The sequence below is a fragment of the Tachypleus tridentatus genome, chromosome 9 (assembly GCF_004210375.1).
Source record: "Tachypleus tridentatus isolate NWPU-2018 chromosome 9, ASM421037v1, whole genome shotgun sequence".
NCBI classification, from domain to species: Eukaryota; Metazoa; Arthropoda; class Merostomata; order Xiphosura; family Limulidae; genus Tachypleus; species Tachypleus tridentatus.
In genome coordinates this window covers 130,662,882-130,676,614 of record NC_134833.1, presented here as the reverse complement: position 1 = coordinate 130,676,614, position 13,733 = coordinate 130,662,882, and the positions used below count along the sequence as shown (strand labels likewise).

Here is a 13,733-nt window from a genome sequence, read left to right as displayed (position 1 = left end):
TTAAGGCCATACCAAAAGGAAGTCCAAAACAAGGTAAGAAATGCCCAACAAAAGGTCTCAGTAGTGAGTTGCACGGCCGTCATTGCGAATAACTGCAAACATTTGCTTTAGCATGATCGATATAAACGTTTGCAGAAGGCTGAATGCAATGTTATTCCAAGTGGTAAAGATGGCTTCACGAAGATCAAGCACTGTTTGGAATTGACGTCCATTTCTATAGCCTTCCCTTGCCATCCACTCCCAAACATTTTCAATGGGGTTCAGTTCGGGCGAACACGCTGGATTGTCCAAAAGAATCGCGTTATTCGCCATGAAAACATCCTTTGTCCTGCGGGCATTGTGAATTGCAGCGTTGTCCTGCTGAAAGTTCCAGTCATTTCCACACAAGCGAGGGCCTTCAGTCAAGAAGGATGCTCTCTCCAACATGCCAATGTAGCCACCTACTGTTTGACGCCCCTGTATAACCTGAAGCTCCATTGTTCCACGGAAGGAGAAAGCACTCCAGATCATGATGGAACTTCCTCCACTGTGTCGTGTAGAAAATGTCTCCAGTGAGATATCCTTATCGTGCCAGTAACGTTGGAAGCCATCTGGACCATCCAGCTTAATTTTTTCTCATCAGAGAACAAAACCTTCTTCCACTTTTCTACGTCCCATGTTTGGTACTTCTCAGCAAAATTTAACCAAACTGTTTCTGTGGTGTGGGAGGAGGCGTAGCCTTTGAAGACGTTTACGGTTTTAAAGCCTTTCTCTCGTAGATGCCGTCTTATTGTTCTTGAGCTGCATTCTGCGTCCATAAGGGCCTTAATCTGGTTCGACGATCGGCTGGTGTCTTGCCGGACAACCTGTCGAATCCTCCTGCTCAACGCCGGCGAAATATTTTAACCCGACCACTTAAAATTCTTGTTCCGTATCCCTCAGGGTCTTTAAGAAATTTGCAACAGCAGTTTTACTACGTCCAATATCACTAGCGATGGCACGTTGAGAGAGACCTTGCTTTTGCAGCTCAACAATTCTGCCACGTTCAAATTCTGTTAACTTTTTAGCCTTTGCCATGTTTTTACTCAATGTGTCACGAGAGATGTCAGTGGGAGATATTGAAAACACTAATGCTTGAACACAAATGACTAAATTTCGTTATGTGTTAACCGATTAACGCTTTGTTTCAGTATGGTCTTAAACTTTTGACCAGCTAAGTATTTAGGTTAATTTCATAATGTTCACATTTTCCCTATTAAATGCTAAAAAGGTTTTGTATTTTTATTTTTCCTTTTCTTAATGTCATCTTTCGAAGCTCTTCTCAAATAAGTGGTTGAGTCTAACAACGCAAAATGCATATATTTTCTTTATGTTCATTGGCCTTAAGATTTTGACCAGCAACGTATCTATCCAATCAAGAGCACCCAACGCCAAGTGCTGGACTGTTTTGTTTTTCTGATCTAGTTCTGAGATTTGACCATTACTTTTATAGCGTACCCACGGCTCAAAAGTGCGGGAGAACATTGTTTCGGCAACGAGAGCAAACCATGAATCTTCAGGTATACTAACTTCTGAGAAACAACAGAAAATTTACCGAATTATTTGGAATTAAGCACAAAGCTACACAAGGGGCAATCTACACTCTGCCCACCACAGGTATCGAAACTCGGTTTCTACCAGTGTGAGTCCGCAGACGTACCACTGTGTCACTGGGAGCTTTGTATACAACAGCTACATAAACACATATTTTTAAATCTTAGGATTATTATATAACAGTGACAAATAGTTTCTTATTAAAATAAAGAAAAATCCTTACCCAAATATTGATGTATAGTAACATCAATAAAATAGATACAAATTAATTTTAATCCAGTTCACACTGAAACTGTTCTTCGGGCAATTTACTGATATAAATAGCGTATAAACCACAGTAGTATTTCTTGTATTTCGTTCGGTTTGAATGTTTGTTTGTTTTTGAATTTCGCGCAAAGCTACTCGAGGGCTATCTGCGCTAGCCGTCCCTGATTTAGCAGTGTAAGACTAGACGGAAGGCAACTAGTCATCACCACCCACCACCTACTTTGGGCCACTCTTTTACCAACGAATAGTGGGATTAGCCGTCAGCATATAACGCCCCCACGGCTGAAAGGGCGAGCATGTTTGTTAATATTATTGTCGCACACTCTTTTCTATTTTGTCTTAGAAATTCTCATTATTACAAACATTGGTCCGTTTTAACGTCATGAGGGATAAAGTAATTTTTTGTACTGACACAACTTATTAAAAGCTTGTGTTCAAAATTTTCGTCGAGTAGTTGTTTTTCTTTATTCGTTCTGACAACTGGGTTTTGGTATGTTTAGTGTTTCTCTGTTTGATCATTTTGCTGATTCGTGTATTTAAAAACTTTCTTATTTTGTATTCAGTTTACAGACCGAAATAAAATAATTATTTTTTGTCTTACCGCTTAATTTAATAGAAAAAAGATAAGTGATAAAATTATATTTCACATTTAAATAAGTTTGATTTTGTTGTATACGCTACACTAAATTTGTTTTCAGCTACATTTGAAAAGAAAGACCCTCTTCAAAATGGCTACATAAAATTTTCGCTGTCAGAGGTAAGGTGTCTAGAATTTCAGTATTTTTAGTAATTTTACTTTGTATTATAAAATTTTACCATGTACATATATATAGATTAAAAATTCATCTTAATTTAGGCTCGATATTAATTTTTATTTTGATCGAGTTCGGAAACATCAAAGTTTCTCTTGAAATATTCATCATTAGCTTTAAACTTTTGTTTCTGTATTTTTTCGCAGTCATTGAAAATCAAATCAGGTTTGATTAAGGTTTTTGAATATTCTAATTTATGGCCAACGTTTAGAAATTACGGTACAAACAATAATTATACTAAATATGATGTACCAAACGCCAGGTTGGTTAAGGCGTTCGACTCCTAATCTGAGGGTTAAGGATTCGAATCCCGGACGCACCAAACATGCTCGTCTTTTCATCCGAGGGAGCGTTATAATGTGACGGTCAATCCAATTATTCGTTGGTAAAAGAGTAGCCCAAGAGTTGGCGGTGGGTGGTGATGACTAGCTGCCTTCCCTCTAGTCTTACACTGTTGAATTAGAGACGGCTAGCGTAGATAGCTCTCGTGTAGTTTTGCGAGAAATTCAAAAACAAACTATACGAAATTTATATCATCTCAGTTCATTCACAAATATTCGAATATACCAACCATACCAGATAGACTCCTACATAGTACAATAATGTAGTTTAATAAGAATTGGATGAAAACGAATTACTATGCGAACTAGACAGGTACCTCATACATGATGAAGCTAGTCCTAAATATCTCTCCCCAGTTAATTTATATTTTATAAATAAAAATATAAAAATAAATAATAATAATAAATATATATATACATTAAACAGTAATAAAAATGCCACCAACAAACAGGACATTCTGCTGATAGAATAAAATAATAACTATATATGAGCCACAATACATGGACATTGCCCTGAAAAGGATCAAAATAATATTCAGTTCTACAATTACAAATACCAATCCGGCAAGACTATAAGTACGGGGAGGAAGAAGAGGTCATAGAGAGCCTGACCCTCCAAGGTATGAAATTTTCTTACCCAAACACCGACAGAGAGACAGAGAGATATATTTTGTGTAGCAAAAAAAAAAAAGGGTAAATTTTAAAATTTGGCTAAGGAGTTAATTTTCTAGATTATTATATTCTTGATCAATGAAGAAGCCACGAAAGTGAACAACATAGATGATAATATTTTAGATGGATTATCAATTGATATCCCAAGATAATTTTCTAATATTAAAACCTAAGCTATACAAATGAACAAGTGTTTGGTGTTATAGTAGATGAAATAAATGTAACCAATTTCTGACTTTCATAATTTAAATATTTGTAAATATTTTATCACTATTGTTAGTTGTTAGAAGATGGAATTCTAACAGTTACGTAAGATATAGTTGACTGTTCCTAGAGTAATGTCCAGTTCTGTGAGTGTGAAGTTTATATAAGATTTATTTCATTTACTGTCATGTTTAGTGGTTGAAGGCGTCTCTTCAGTGCTGATGCTAAACGAGATAATTTGGTGATTTGTCTAAAGGTGCTATGATGTCTACCTCAGCAATTACTGTCAGATGAAGATTAATCAGTATATATATATATTATAAAAACTAAAATACGATGATTAGAAAAGATAGATATTCGTAAGTTAATATAGTTTTGAAAATGAACAAAGAAAAAATCATGCTCAATTCTTACAAGAAATTAAAAGTGAAACAAAATGTTAATAAGAGTTCCATTTTATATATGTACTCAAAATATATCGCTGAATAACAACTACCCACTCGAGACAACCTTAACTACTGTATTCGATAAATCTTTCTGTTTTAGTGATCCAAAAGAAGACGTGCTGATGATATTAGTGGTCGCTTCTTGTTGGAATTATTTTACTGATATTTTTATTTGAAGTTACTTCATTGTTACATCTTGGCCAAGCATTCTTTGATCTTCTGTTGTTTTGTTTTGTTTTTCGTCTAATCTAACAATTCTTTGAAATTCATCCTACTACAATAATTTAAAAACTTCAAATGTCAACAGTTAAAGAAAAAGGTCATCTAAGATTTAGGATGAAACCAAACAATCAGAAAAGCAAAAAATGTTCTAGAAAACTTAAATGTCAGTATAGAGTAATTATACACTGCCTGTGGTCTGTGTGAAAGATGGCGGTTTTCTTTCCTTTGTTTATAGTAGTATCTTGAAAAACTGTACAAAATAGTGTGCTTGGGTTTTCTTATAGCAAAGCCACATTGGGCTATCTGCTGAACCCACCGAGGGGAATCGAACCCCTGATTTTAGCGTTGTAAATTCGTAGACATACCGCTGTACTAACGGGGGGCTGTACAAACGAGAAAGGATGCAAACACTATAACAGCAACAAATATACTTTTGCTTCTAAAAATAAAAAAAGTTGGTTGACAAACAGATGAGATGATATTTAGTTAAAAACTGCAAACAAAAATAAATATAAAATACAACAGTAAGCCTAAAATAGCTTAAGTGTGCCACTAAGTTACATTTTTCGTTAACTGCAACTTTAACTTTCAGAAGAGTAAAATAACAAAAAGAAATTTGATATTACATAAGTTGGTACCCCTAGTAGTACGAAACAAAACATGTGAGCGCGATTTCATAAAGTTGTCTTTCGGGGTCAATAAAAACGTTGAACTTTTTAGTTTTCTAATTAAAGATTTGTCTTTATAAATATTATGTTTCATTCTAATAATTTCAAATCTGTGAACAATTGTGTATCATTGTTATAGTTGTTTACTGTATTATTGTTTTTAACGTGTGGCTCAAAACACATACTAATTAACGCCCCCCTATTTTTATAAAGCTTCCTATAATCCACTTTTATTATCACACTTTTCATTGAAAAAAAGAAAGAAAACAAACACATTTATTAGCGCTAAAATCAACAAATCACAAGTGAAAAACTGATAAAATAATATAATTAGCGGCCCACCCCATTCAGTTTACAACGCCTCCGGAAACAATAATTAGCAGCAATACAGAACATAGTTTATCATTCTTGTAAATATTTCAATTAATTACACATTCCGTGTAGAAATCCATCTGCTAGCCTTAAACACAGAATATATTTATCTGTGTACACGGAACAACAATAATTTGATTAATAAATAAGCACTCGTACGTTTGCTCCTTTTTAAAAAATATGTTTATTTTCAAAATATCAAAGAGTAGAGCCTCAAGTTGACAAATCGCTTTTATTTTCTGTCATATTTTATTTATTGTACTACTTTCGATACTTCACATTTGAGAAAGCTTTAAAGGTTGATTCTTTTTTTAAGAACGTATAAACTGTTAGCAACATCATTGGCCTGAAAATGCTTTATTGTATCGAACTGTTCTGGCCCAGCATGGCCAGGTGGAGGGTCGCGGGTTCGTATATCCGTCACACCAAACATGCTTGCCCTTTCAGCCGTGGAAGCCTTATAATGTCACGGTCAATCCCATTATTTGTTGGTAAAAGATTAGCTCAAGAGTTGTGATGACCCTCGTATAGCTTTATGCGAAATTCAAAAACAAACAAACTGTTCAAAATGTTTATAATTTGCGTGAAGATTACCCAGTGTGTACCAAAACAGTTTTACCTAATGGTGTTATCGGTTTCAAGTTCTAAGAAATGCTAAAAAAAAGTCGATCGAATTTCAAAGACTTAACTGGTTAACATACAAACTTTCTCTAACTGTACCTTAAAAAATGTAAACTTTAACAATAACTACCGATACGCGCAGTTGCAAATTTCACAATAGATTAAAATTGAATAATCACAATAGTTTCATAAATTCCTACAAAATTAATACAACTTTACAAAAACTCAACTTGTAATTTTAAATTGAGCTGTATACTTTGTCTTGCGTGTTCGAAGTATTATCAGAACCTTTCTATGATCAGAAAATCTATTATGAATTAACCGTCAGATCTCTTGTAATTAGCACACTTTTATATACATCTTTTTCTCCATACGATTATTTGGTTATTATTCTATTAGAGCATGCACAGTCATAGCCGCCAATGCTGGTCCCAAAAATGGCATTACCTAATGGCTGGGGTATTCGATTCATAATCTGTAGGTTCGAATCCCATCAACTAACAAGCTCGCCCTATCAGCCATGGGACCGTTAAAATCTGACGATCAATGTCAGTTTCGTTGGTAAAGAGTAGCTAACAGTTGGCGGTTGATGTTGTTGACTAGCTGTCTTTCCTCTAGTCTATCACTTCAAACTTAGAGACGGCTAGCTCAGATATTCGAGTAGCTTTACGCGAAACTCAAAAACAAATAATCCCAGAATGGTCTGAAGTTAAAAGTTGTGTTGCATTATTTATCATAAAGTTTTTTAAATAAAACATCTAAACATTCTTTGTAACGTTTAAAGCTTCGACTAACTTGGCACAATGTTTCACGATTTGGTTATGATAATATCAAACTGTAAAATCAACAAAGTTAAAAATTTTGTATTAAGTTTAATGGTACCAAAACTATTCAGTAGTTTATAAAGATCACCTGATTAGGATTTTGTAATAATTATTTTTGACAGATTTTAAACAAAATAATATTTATTAAATATATACATATAAATTATAGTTGTACTAAGCATGTATTGTGTATATCACTATTTTTGTACCTATTTCAGAAGTGATGTAAATACGTACTTTACTAAATCGTTCTCAAAATCACTGGTGATGGTTTGATTTTTTGTTACTGTCAACTACACAAAATAAACGATAAAATAATAGAGACAAGATTCATTAAAAATGATCATCACATGTTGGTAACTGATGGCTCATTCGAAAAATCTCACTTTTTAATCTTCATGACGTTTCATAAAAAAAAAAAAAGCTTCTTTCCTCGTGCATATCGAAGGTATACAGCCCTTTTAGCAACTCTATTATGAATATCAAATTAAAATCAACAAAGCAGTTGATAACTAACCAAAGTCAGTCAAACACTTAAGAGCCTGGGAGGAGTTTTCAGAAACGTTCATTTTGTGTTCCCGTTTGTCTGACCAACAACCTAAATGAACCATAGATGTTCTAGTCACTATTTTTTAAACCAATCTGTAGATTTTTATCATTGCAATAATTAGTTAAAAAGAACATTTTTTTTAAATTTTCAAACCCAAACACGTTTCTCATATTTCAACAATTGTTCTCATCAATTGATTAACAGTACGTTTGTAGCCCAAGATGATGTTCTTTCGAAGAACTTATGAGTAACAGCAACGTGAATACGTAATATGTAAACCACGATACACCTGCTGCATCACGTGCTGACAAACCCTTTCGCCCAATACCAGGGCTCATAAAACTGGCTGTGATACGACACACACGATAACTGTCTCTGTTATTTGCTAATCGCAGAATCCCTAATAACAAATATAAACAAAAATATACTATCAGTACTGCAACTGAACAGTTATTGCTAGGGTATTTTTTGTGCATTTTACGACTCAAATCAGTAATTTCACCATTTGTTTGTTCAATTCTTCGTATCAAGTGCTGTAGCAAGTAAAAACATCTTTGTACTCGCTATGATGCAATCAATGTGTGGACTCGACTGGCAACAAACGATTTCTAAACAAGTTAGTAATTTTAAAACAATCGACACTAAATCAAATATACATTCATAATTAAGAATTCTATGCTAGAAAATAACCTTCATGTGGTAGTATAACCAGCGCAGAATAACAACAGTATAGCGCTAAAAAACAAACTTTCTACGTTGAAAGTTGTATCCATGTTTTTATACGTCAAAACCACTGCTGCAGGCTCTTCACAAAAATATTTGAATGTATAAATAAATAATGTGCTAAGAGATTAAGATAACATTTTATTATGACTGACACATGGTTATTACCGTTACTCTTATTATAAAAACGGGATACAAAAATGAATTATTTAATGCATAATGAATTACATGCAAGTGTTAACAATAACTTCACCATAATTTTTTGTTTTTTATCTGATGAAAATCCGTTTCTCTCTAACCAGTTTTTCCAAATTGGAAATTGTCAAATTCCTTATTGATTGCTTGTTCACAAAAGGAGCTATGCGATCACTACATAGAAATATTACCCATCACTCTAAACATGTGCAATTATTATACTATGATACATACTAGCAAGCATTAATTTTGAATGCCTTGATTCAATATGCTTTTAAATATTTTACTGAAAGAACAAACAAAACAGAAAAATGCGCTCAATTGACGTTTTAAACGTACTCAAAATGCGATTAAGAGCCAATAATAACGTGTATATTTTGTAACTAACGTGACGTAATAAGTAAAACAAATCGATCAGGGATGTAACTTTGTCATTACAACATACATTGTAGGAATAAGTAAACAAATAAATTTCGCTTATGTAGATACCACTTAAACAAATGTTCATTTTGTGTGTTCGTTTGCATCTTCAACCAGCCAAGTTGGTTAAGCAATTAGTAAAAAACATACTTTACTATTCATCAGCGTTAAGACGTTTTTTTCTTAAGTTTTCAGTTATTTTTTCTCGTACTCACGTGCTGTTGATACATTCTCAACTAAAAATGCCCTAATTAAATAATTAAAGATATTTTTTTAAACTGTTAGTGTTAAATCTTTTAACACAATAAATAACTTGTCCTTAAGAGATAATTAAATGTTCACAAATAATAAGCAGATATCCATGTTGGCTTCGTGAGTTAACTTGTCCTTAAGAGATAATTAAATGTTCACAAATAATAAGCAGATATCCATGTTGGCTCGTGAGTACACTCCAACTACAACAATCTGGAAAATGCACATATGAACTGTGCGATTAATATTTTCAAATGTATAAATAACAGGTTTTATTGAAAATATATCCACACTTTCAAAGATGAAAACATTTGCATGGAACAATCTTGAACGGACTTTTAAAGCATGTAACGGGTATAAAGGAAAAATTTGACAAAAAAACACAACATTTCAGTCATTATGCTGGAACTCAGTTTTCACCTTAAAGTTAAAATAAAAAATATTTGAACATATTTTTTTACGAACACCAAGTTAAGGTTAACAAGCAAAGAAATGTAACTATTAAAAAATGAACATGTGTTCGATAAACTAGCAACTTGCTTTTCTAGCAAAGTGAAACATCTTCTGAAGAAACAATATTAAACACATTTCAACAAATAACTAAACATTCAACTACAAACGGTTGGCATTCTGTGAGAGGAGAGGGGAGATTTAAATTCATTTTTAACAATCATTTTTGTACTATTTACTTATTGATGTCCAACTAAAAATATGTCAAAAATAATTTAAGCATTGCTATGGTTATTCTGACTGATTACATTATTACACCTTTAAAATATGCAAATATTCATGTTGTTTATGCTACTTTCACATGTCCATTTCAAAGCCATTCAAAACATACTCAACTAGACTGAAGCTGAGTAATATTCTTTACTTTGTTTTGTTTTTTTTTTGGGGAGGAGAATCTAAAATTTCTTAACATTGTATATTTCTTACTAGAAGAGCAGTTACATAACTTGAACAATATGATAAAAACAATACAAAAATATCAACTCCACTTACTGGGTTAAACAGATTGGTGGCAAAATTTTTTATCAAAATATTTCGCTTCCACAACATTTTTTCCCCTTGTACCTCTCATTTCTCACACCCACTGAGCATGAAGAGCTGGTTAGTTTTTTTGTTTTTGGATTAATAGTAAATGGTTATTATTTTGTATAATAAAAAAGTCACAAGAAAATTAAAATTCTTAGCTGTTGCTAAGAGCCACTGTAACAGATCACTTAATTAACAGTTTTACTCTACTACAGTTATAGGTAGACATACCAGATCCATAATGACTGGTTCAGCAACACAAGTGAAGGATACTGTTAACAGTGTATTCACGAGGTATAACACCAAAGGAGAAAATACCAACATGTTCTTAATAAGCAATAAAAGAGGTGACAGCTTCAATGTTATACATGAATAAAAAGTTGTGAAGTAATCAAACAGTCTTGACTAAGATTAATGATAACCGTTAACACTATAATCACACAATAGTTAGCACAATAGCAACATATTCTTAATAAGAAATAAAATAATTTCAATACAATACAGGAATAAGAGGTTAGATTCAGTTCACTAAGTTTCAGTCTTAACTGCTTTTCTACCTTCAAAAAACATATATTCAAGAAATATATCTTTGGCCTCGCATACATACACTGGTATGTTACACTCATAATTTAAAGTTGTTGAAACTTTTGGTCTTTCTTAGATATTTGTTTTTATTAAGTGGCACAAGGTGATCCTTGTACAATTCTTCGATTGAAACCATAAAAAACCACTATTCATCACAGCTTTTCCAGTTTCTTGTCTGATAAAGTATGAAATAGCCAAACAGAATTGACTCGTACTTGCAAAGGTTATAAAGTTGAACGTACCATCCTATAAAGTTGTCAATAAAACTACTAGTATTAAATAACTTTAGATAACTATGACTCTTTGACATCCTCAGAAAAAAACATTTTCAAATTATCACTTATTCTTAAGAACCTCTAAAATATTTTTATAATTCAAAAAAAAAATACTTAAGTTACTTTATTTTGCAACTATTTTCTCTTTTAATAAACAATAACTTGAAATACTTGTGGCTGTAGAAAAAATGTTAATGGTACAGAAAAATGCAATTGTAACAGGTAAACGGTATGAATCACATGCTACTACTAAACCAGAATTGAACTGTATGGGTTGAACATTCTGAGTAGAAACCAAGTTCAGTAAGGTACATCCATAGACTACTGTTTCTTAGTCATAATCTCTTTAGAAGTTTGAGAACTCCCAAAACTTACACTAATAATCTTTTGCTAAATTTCATGCATCCTTCAGAACATATCTCTCACTTTCTCTGCTACAAGTTATATTTCTGCTTGCTACCACCATACTCCTCAACAATTAACAGAGTTCAACATTTCTCTGCAATAAAGAAGGCAAAGTTATCTGAGCTCTTATTTCGCAAGTTTCATTTCAAGAGTACTAGACATAATTTATTTTGAAAATTAGTTTCTTGTTTTTTTAATCCAGTGCCACAGTTCCAACCTGTTCAACAATCCTGATGAATCTCTAAGTATACTGCTATAATTGTTTAACCTTATAAATTTACTAAAGGATATATTGAGTCACAGTCACAACTGTCAAACTAGAAAATACAACAGATTACAAATATTTTAACAGGAAAAAAATCTGGATAAGAAAGATAATACATAACAAAACCAGAAGATAAAGCAAACAGCAGGTCTTTTATGAACAAAGAACACTGGGCAATGCAGTATAAACCAAAACTTGAAAATAAAGCATACTGCAGATCTTGTAATAGAAAAGAACATTGGGCAATGCCATACATATATCAAAACCTGAAAATAAAGCAGATAACAAGTAAAAACAAAACAAGTTAAGACAATGTTGCACAAATCAAGACCTGGATAAAGACTGCAGATCCTGTAAGAGGGAAGAGATTATTTTAATATATCTAATAGAGATCCTAACAACATCACTGACAAAAGAAAAAAATCCCTCCTCTCAGTGGTTCTAACCTGTTTTGATTATCAGTTTTGACATTTGAATAAAATGTATATCATATGGTAAACTGTACAGTTAAAAAAATATGTACTTTAAAATTAACTGCAAAGTTTTAAAAATTAGTTCACATCTGACATAAGAATTGTGGCACTGGAATATTTGTAAACAAAAAAAAAAGACTCAGATATTTATTTTACAAAACACTTGTCACATCACATGATCATGACTAAGAAACATCCATTTTTATGTTACTGAAAATGTTTCTCCAAACATTAAAGCATTAAAGTCCAAATTTTAAGCAGTACTTGAAAGAATGGAACAAGATGGCCAAGGTACAAAAGCAGTCCAGCCTGAGTGTGTTTTAATACTTTCCTTTCCACAGAACTTCTCTTTTCCACTGGTCCAATAGTTTAATCCTTGATCTAAAGCCAACTGTTCAGTCGTCAAAAATTCAACTTTTTTGGTTCCTGCAAATAAAAACTGGTGAAAGTGACAGAGCCTTGATGGAGACAATTTTATCATCCTTTGTATTGTTCACAGAAGAGGTGGAGGACGGAGTGTACAAAAGTGACTGCAGACCTTCAAAACATAACAGAAAAGGGAACAGAGCAGAGGAAACATCCCTTCTTGCATCGCTGGCCTTTGAATTAGCAAGCATCTTGTCAGATGGTACGATTTGGTTTTGTAAATCATTCAGATCCTCATTTAAGACAAATGGTTGCCAATTTAAATCAGTATGCAGAATCAACTTGTTCGTGGAATCCATAACTTTGGAATCAAATGTATGATGTGTCGAATGAGATGATGGAAGACAACATCTCTGAACTATAACAGATGCTCCAAACAAAGTGAGGACAGCTGCAGTGTAAGTGACTGTGGACACCACCACCACCTGAAAATAGAACATACAAAGCAGTTTTAAGCAGTACACTAACAAACAAGCTGGCAAATAAGTAACTTCTTAAATATAATCTCAACAGTTTGCTAATGATATCATAAAACTGTGAATTTGGGAGTTCATCATGAACTATAGTTTTTGTTATAGATATTTTCTTAATAATTTTATTTGAAGACTTTCAGTACTTTAAAGCACAATTTCAGCTTATTTAATTTTCCAATTAAACAAGTTTTAACAGTACTGCTATCCATTAACAAACAACTAGTGGTGGATTATATCAACATTTTGTCATCAATATGATCCTAAACTATACCACAAAGTACAAACATAATAGTAATACTTTCTTTAAAATCATTTACCTCCAAAAACTAACACTCAACTGTATTCAGGCATATATCTTAATCTGTTTATTCATGTAACTTTCCTAAACTGTTCTTTATACACAATGTGTGTTTGTTTAAAATGTTGAACAAATGTCAAAAGAAAGGTCAATAATAAAACCAGAAAGCAAAAGTACAATAAACTGTACATTACAGTTTAAAATAATAAATGGCTAATACCAAAAACTGCTGACAAACCTCAGGAGCATTTTACGGAAGCTAGATTAGAAGGCACAAGCTGAAAAATTTTGAAGATTACATTTCTTTGAATTATAAAATGAGTTACAATGCCTTCCT

The 13,733-nt window shown here is 32.7% G+C and overlaps 1 protein-coding gene and 1 pseudogene across 3 annotated transcripts in view; one reads left to right on the top strand and one right to left on the bottom strand.

Annotated features, from left to right (window-relative positions):
- The window catches only part of LOC143226390 (calpain-C-like), a 237,466-nt pseudogene extending 230,048 nt beyond the window's left edge, over positions 1-7,418 (top strand). The window contains exons 19-20 of the transcript XR_013014584.1: positions 2,538-2,596; positions 4,064-7,418. The product of XR_013014584.1 is annotated as a calpain-C-like (transcript). The remainder of the gene's footprint in view (positions 1-2,537; positions 2,597-4,063) is intronic.
- A 1,990-nt stretch (positions 7,419-9,408) lies between these two features.
- Positions 9,409-13,733, bottom strand: part of LOC143226391 (protein CNPPD1) — a 28,614-nt gene continuing 24,289 nt past the window's right edge. For both annotated transcript variants that reach the window (XM_076457304.1, XM_076457305.1), the window contains exon 8: positions 9,409-13,050. In XM_076457304.1, coding sequence (XP_076313419.1) covers positions 12,610-13,050 — 441 coding nt within the window. In that variant the 3' untranslated portion in view covers positions 9,409-12,609. The remainder of the gene's footprint in view (positions 13,051-13,733) is intronic.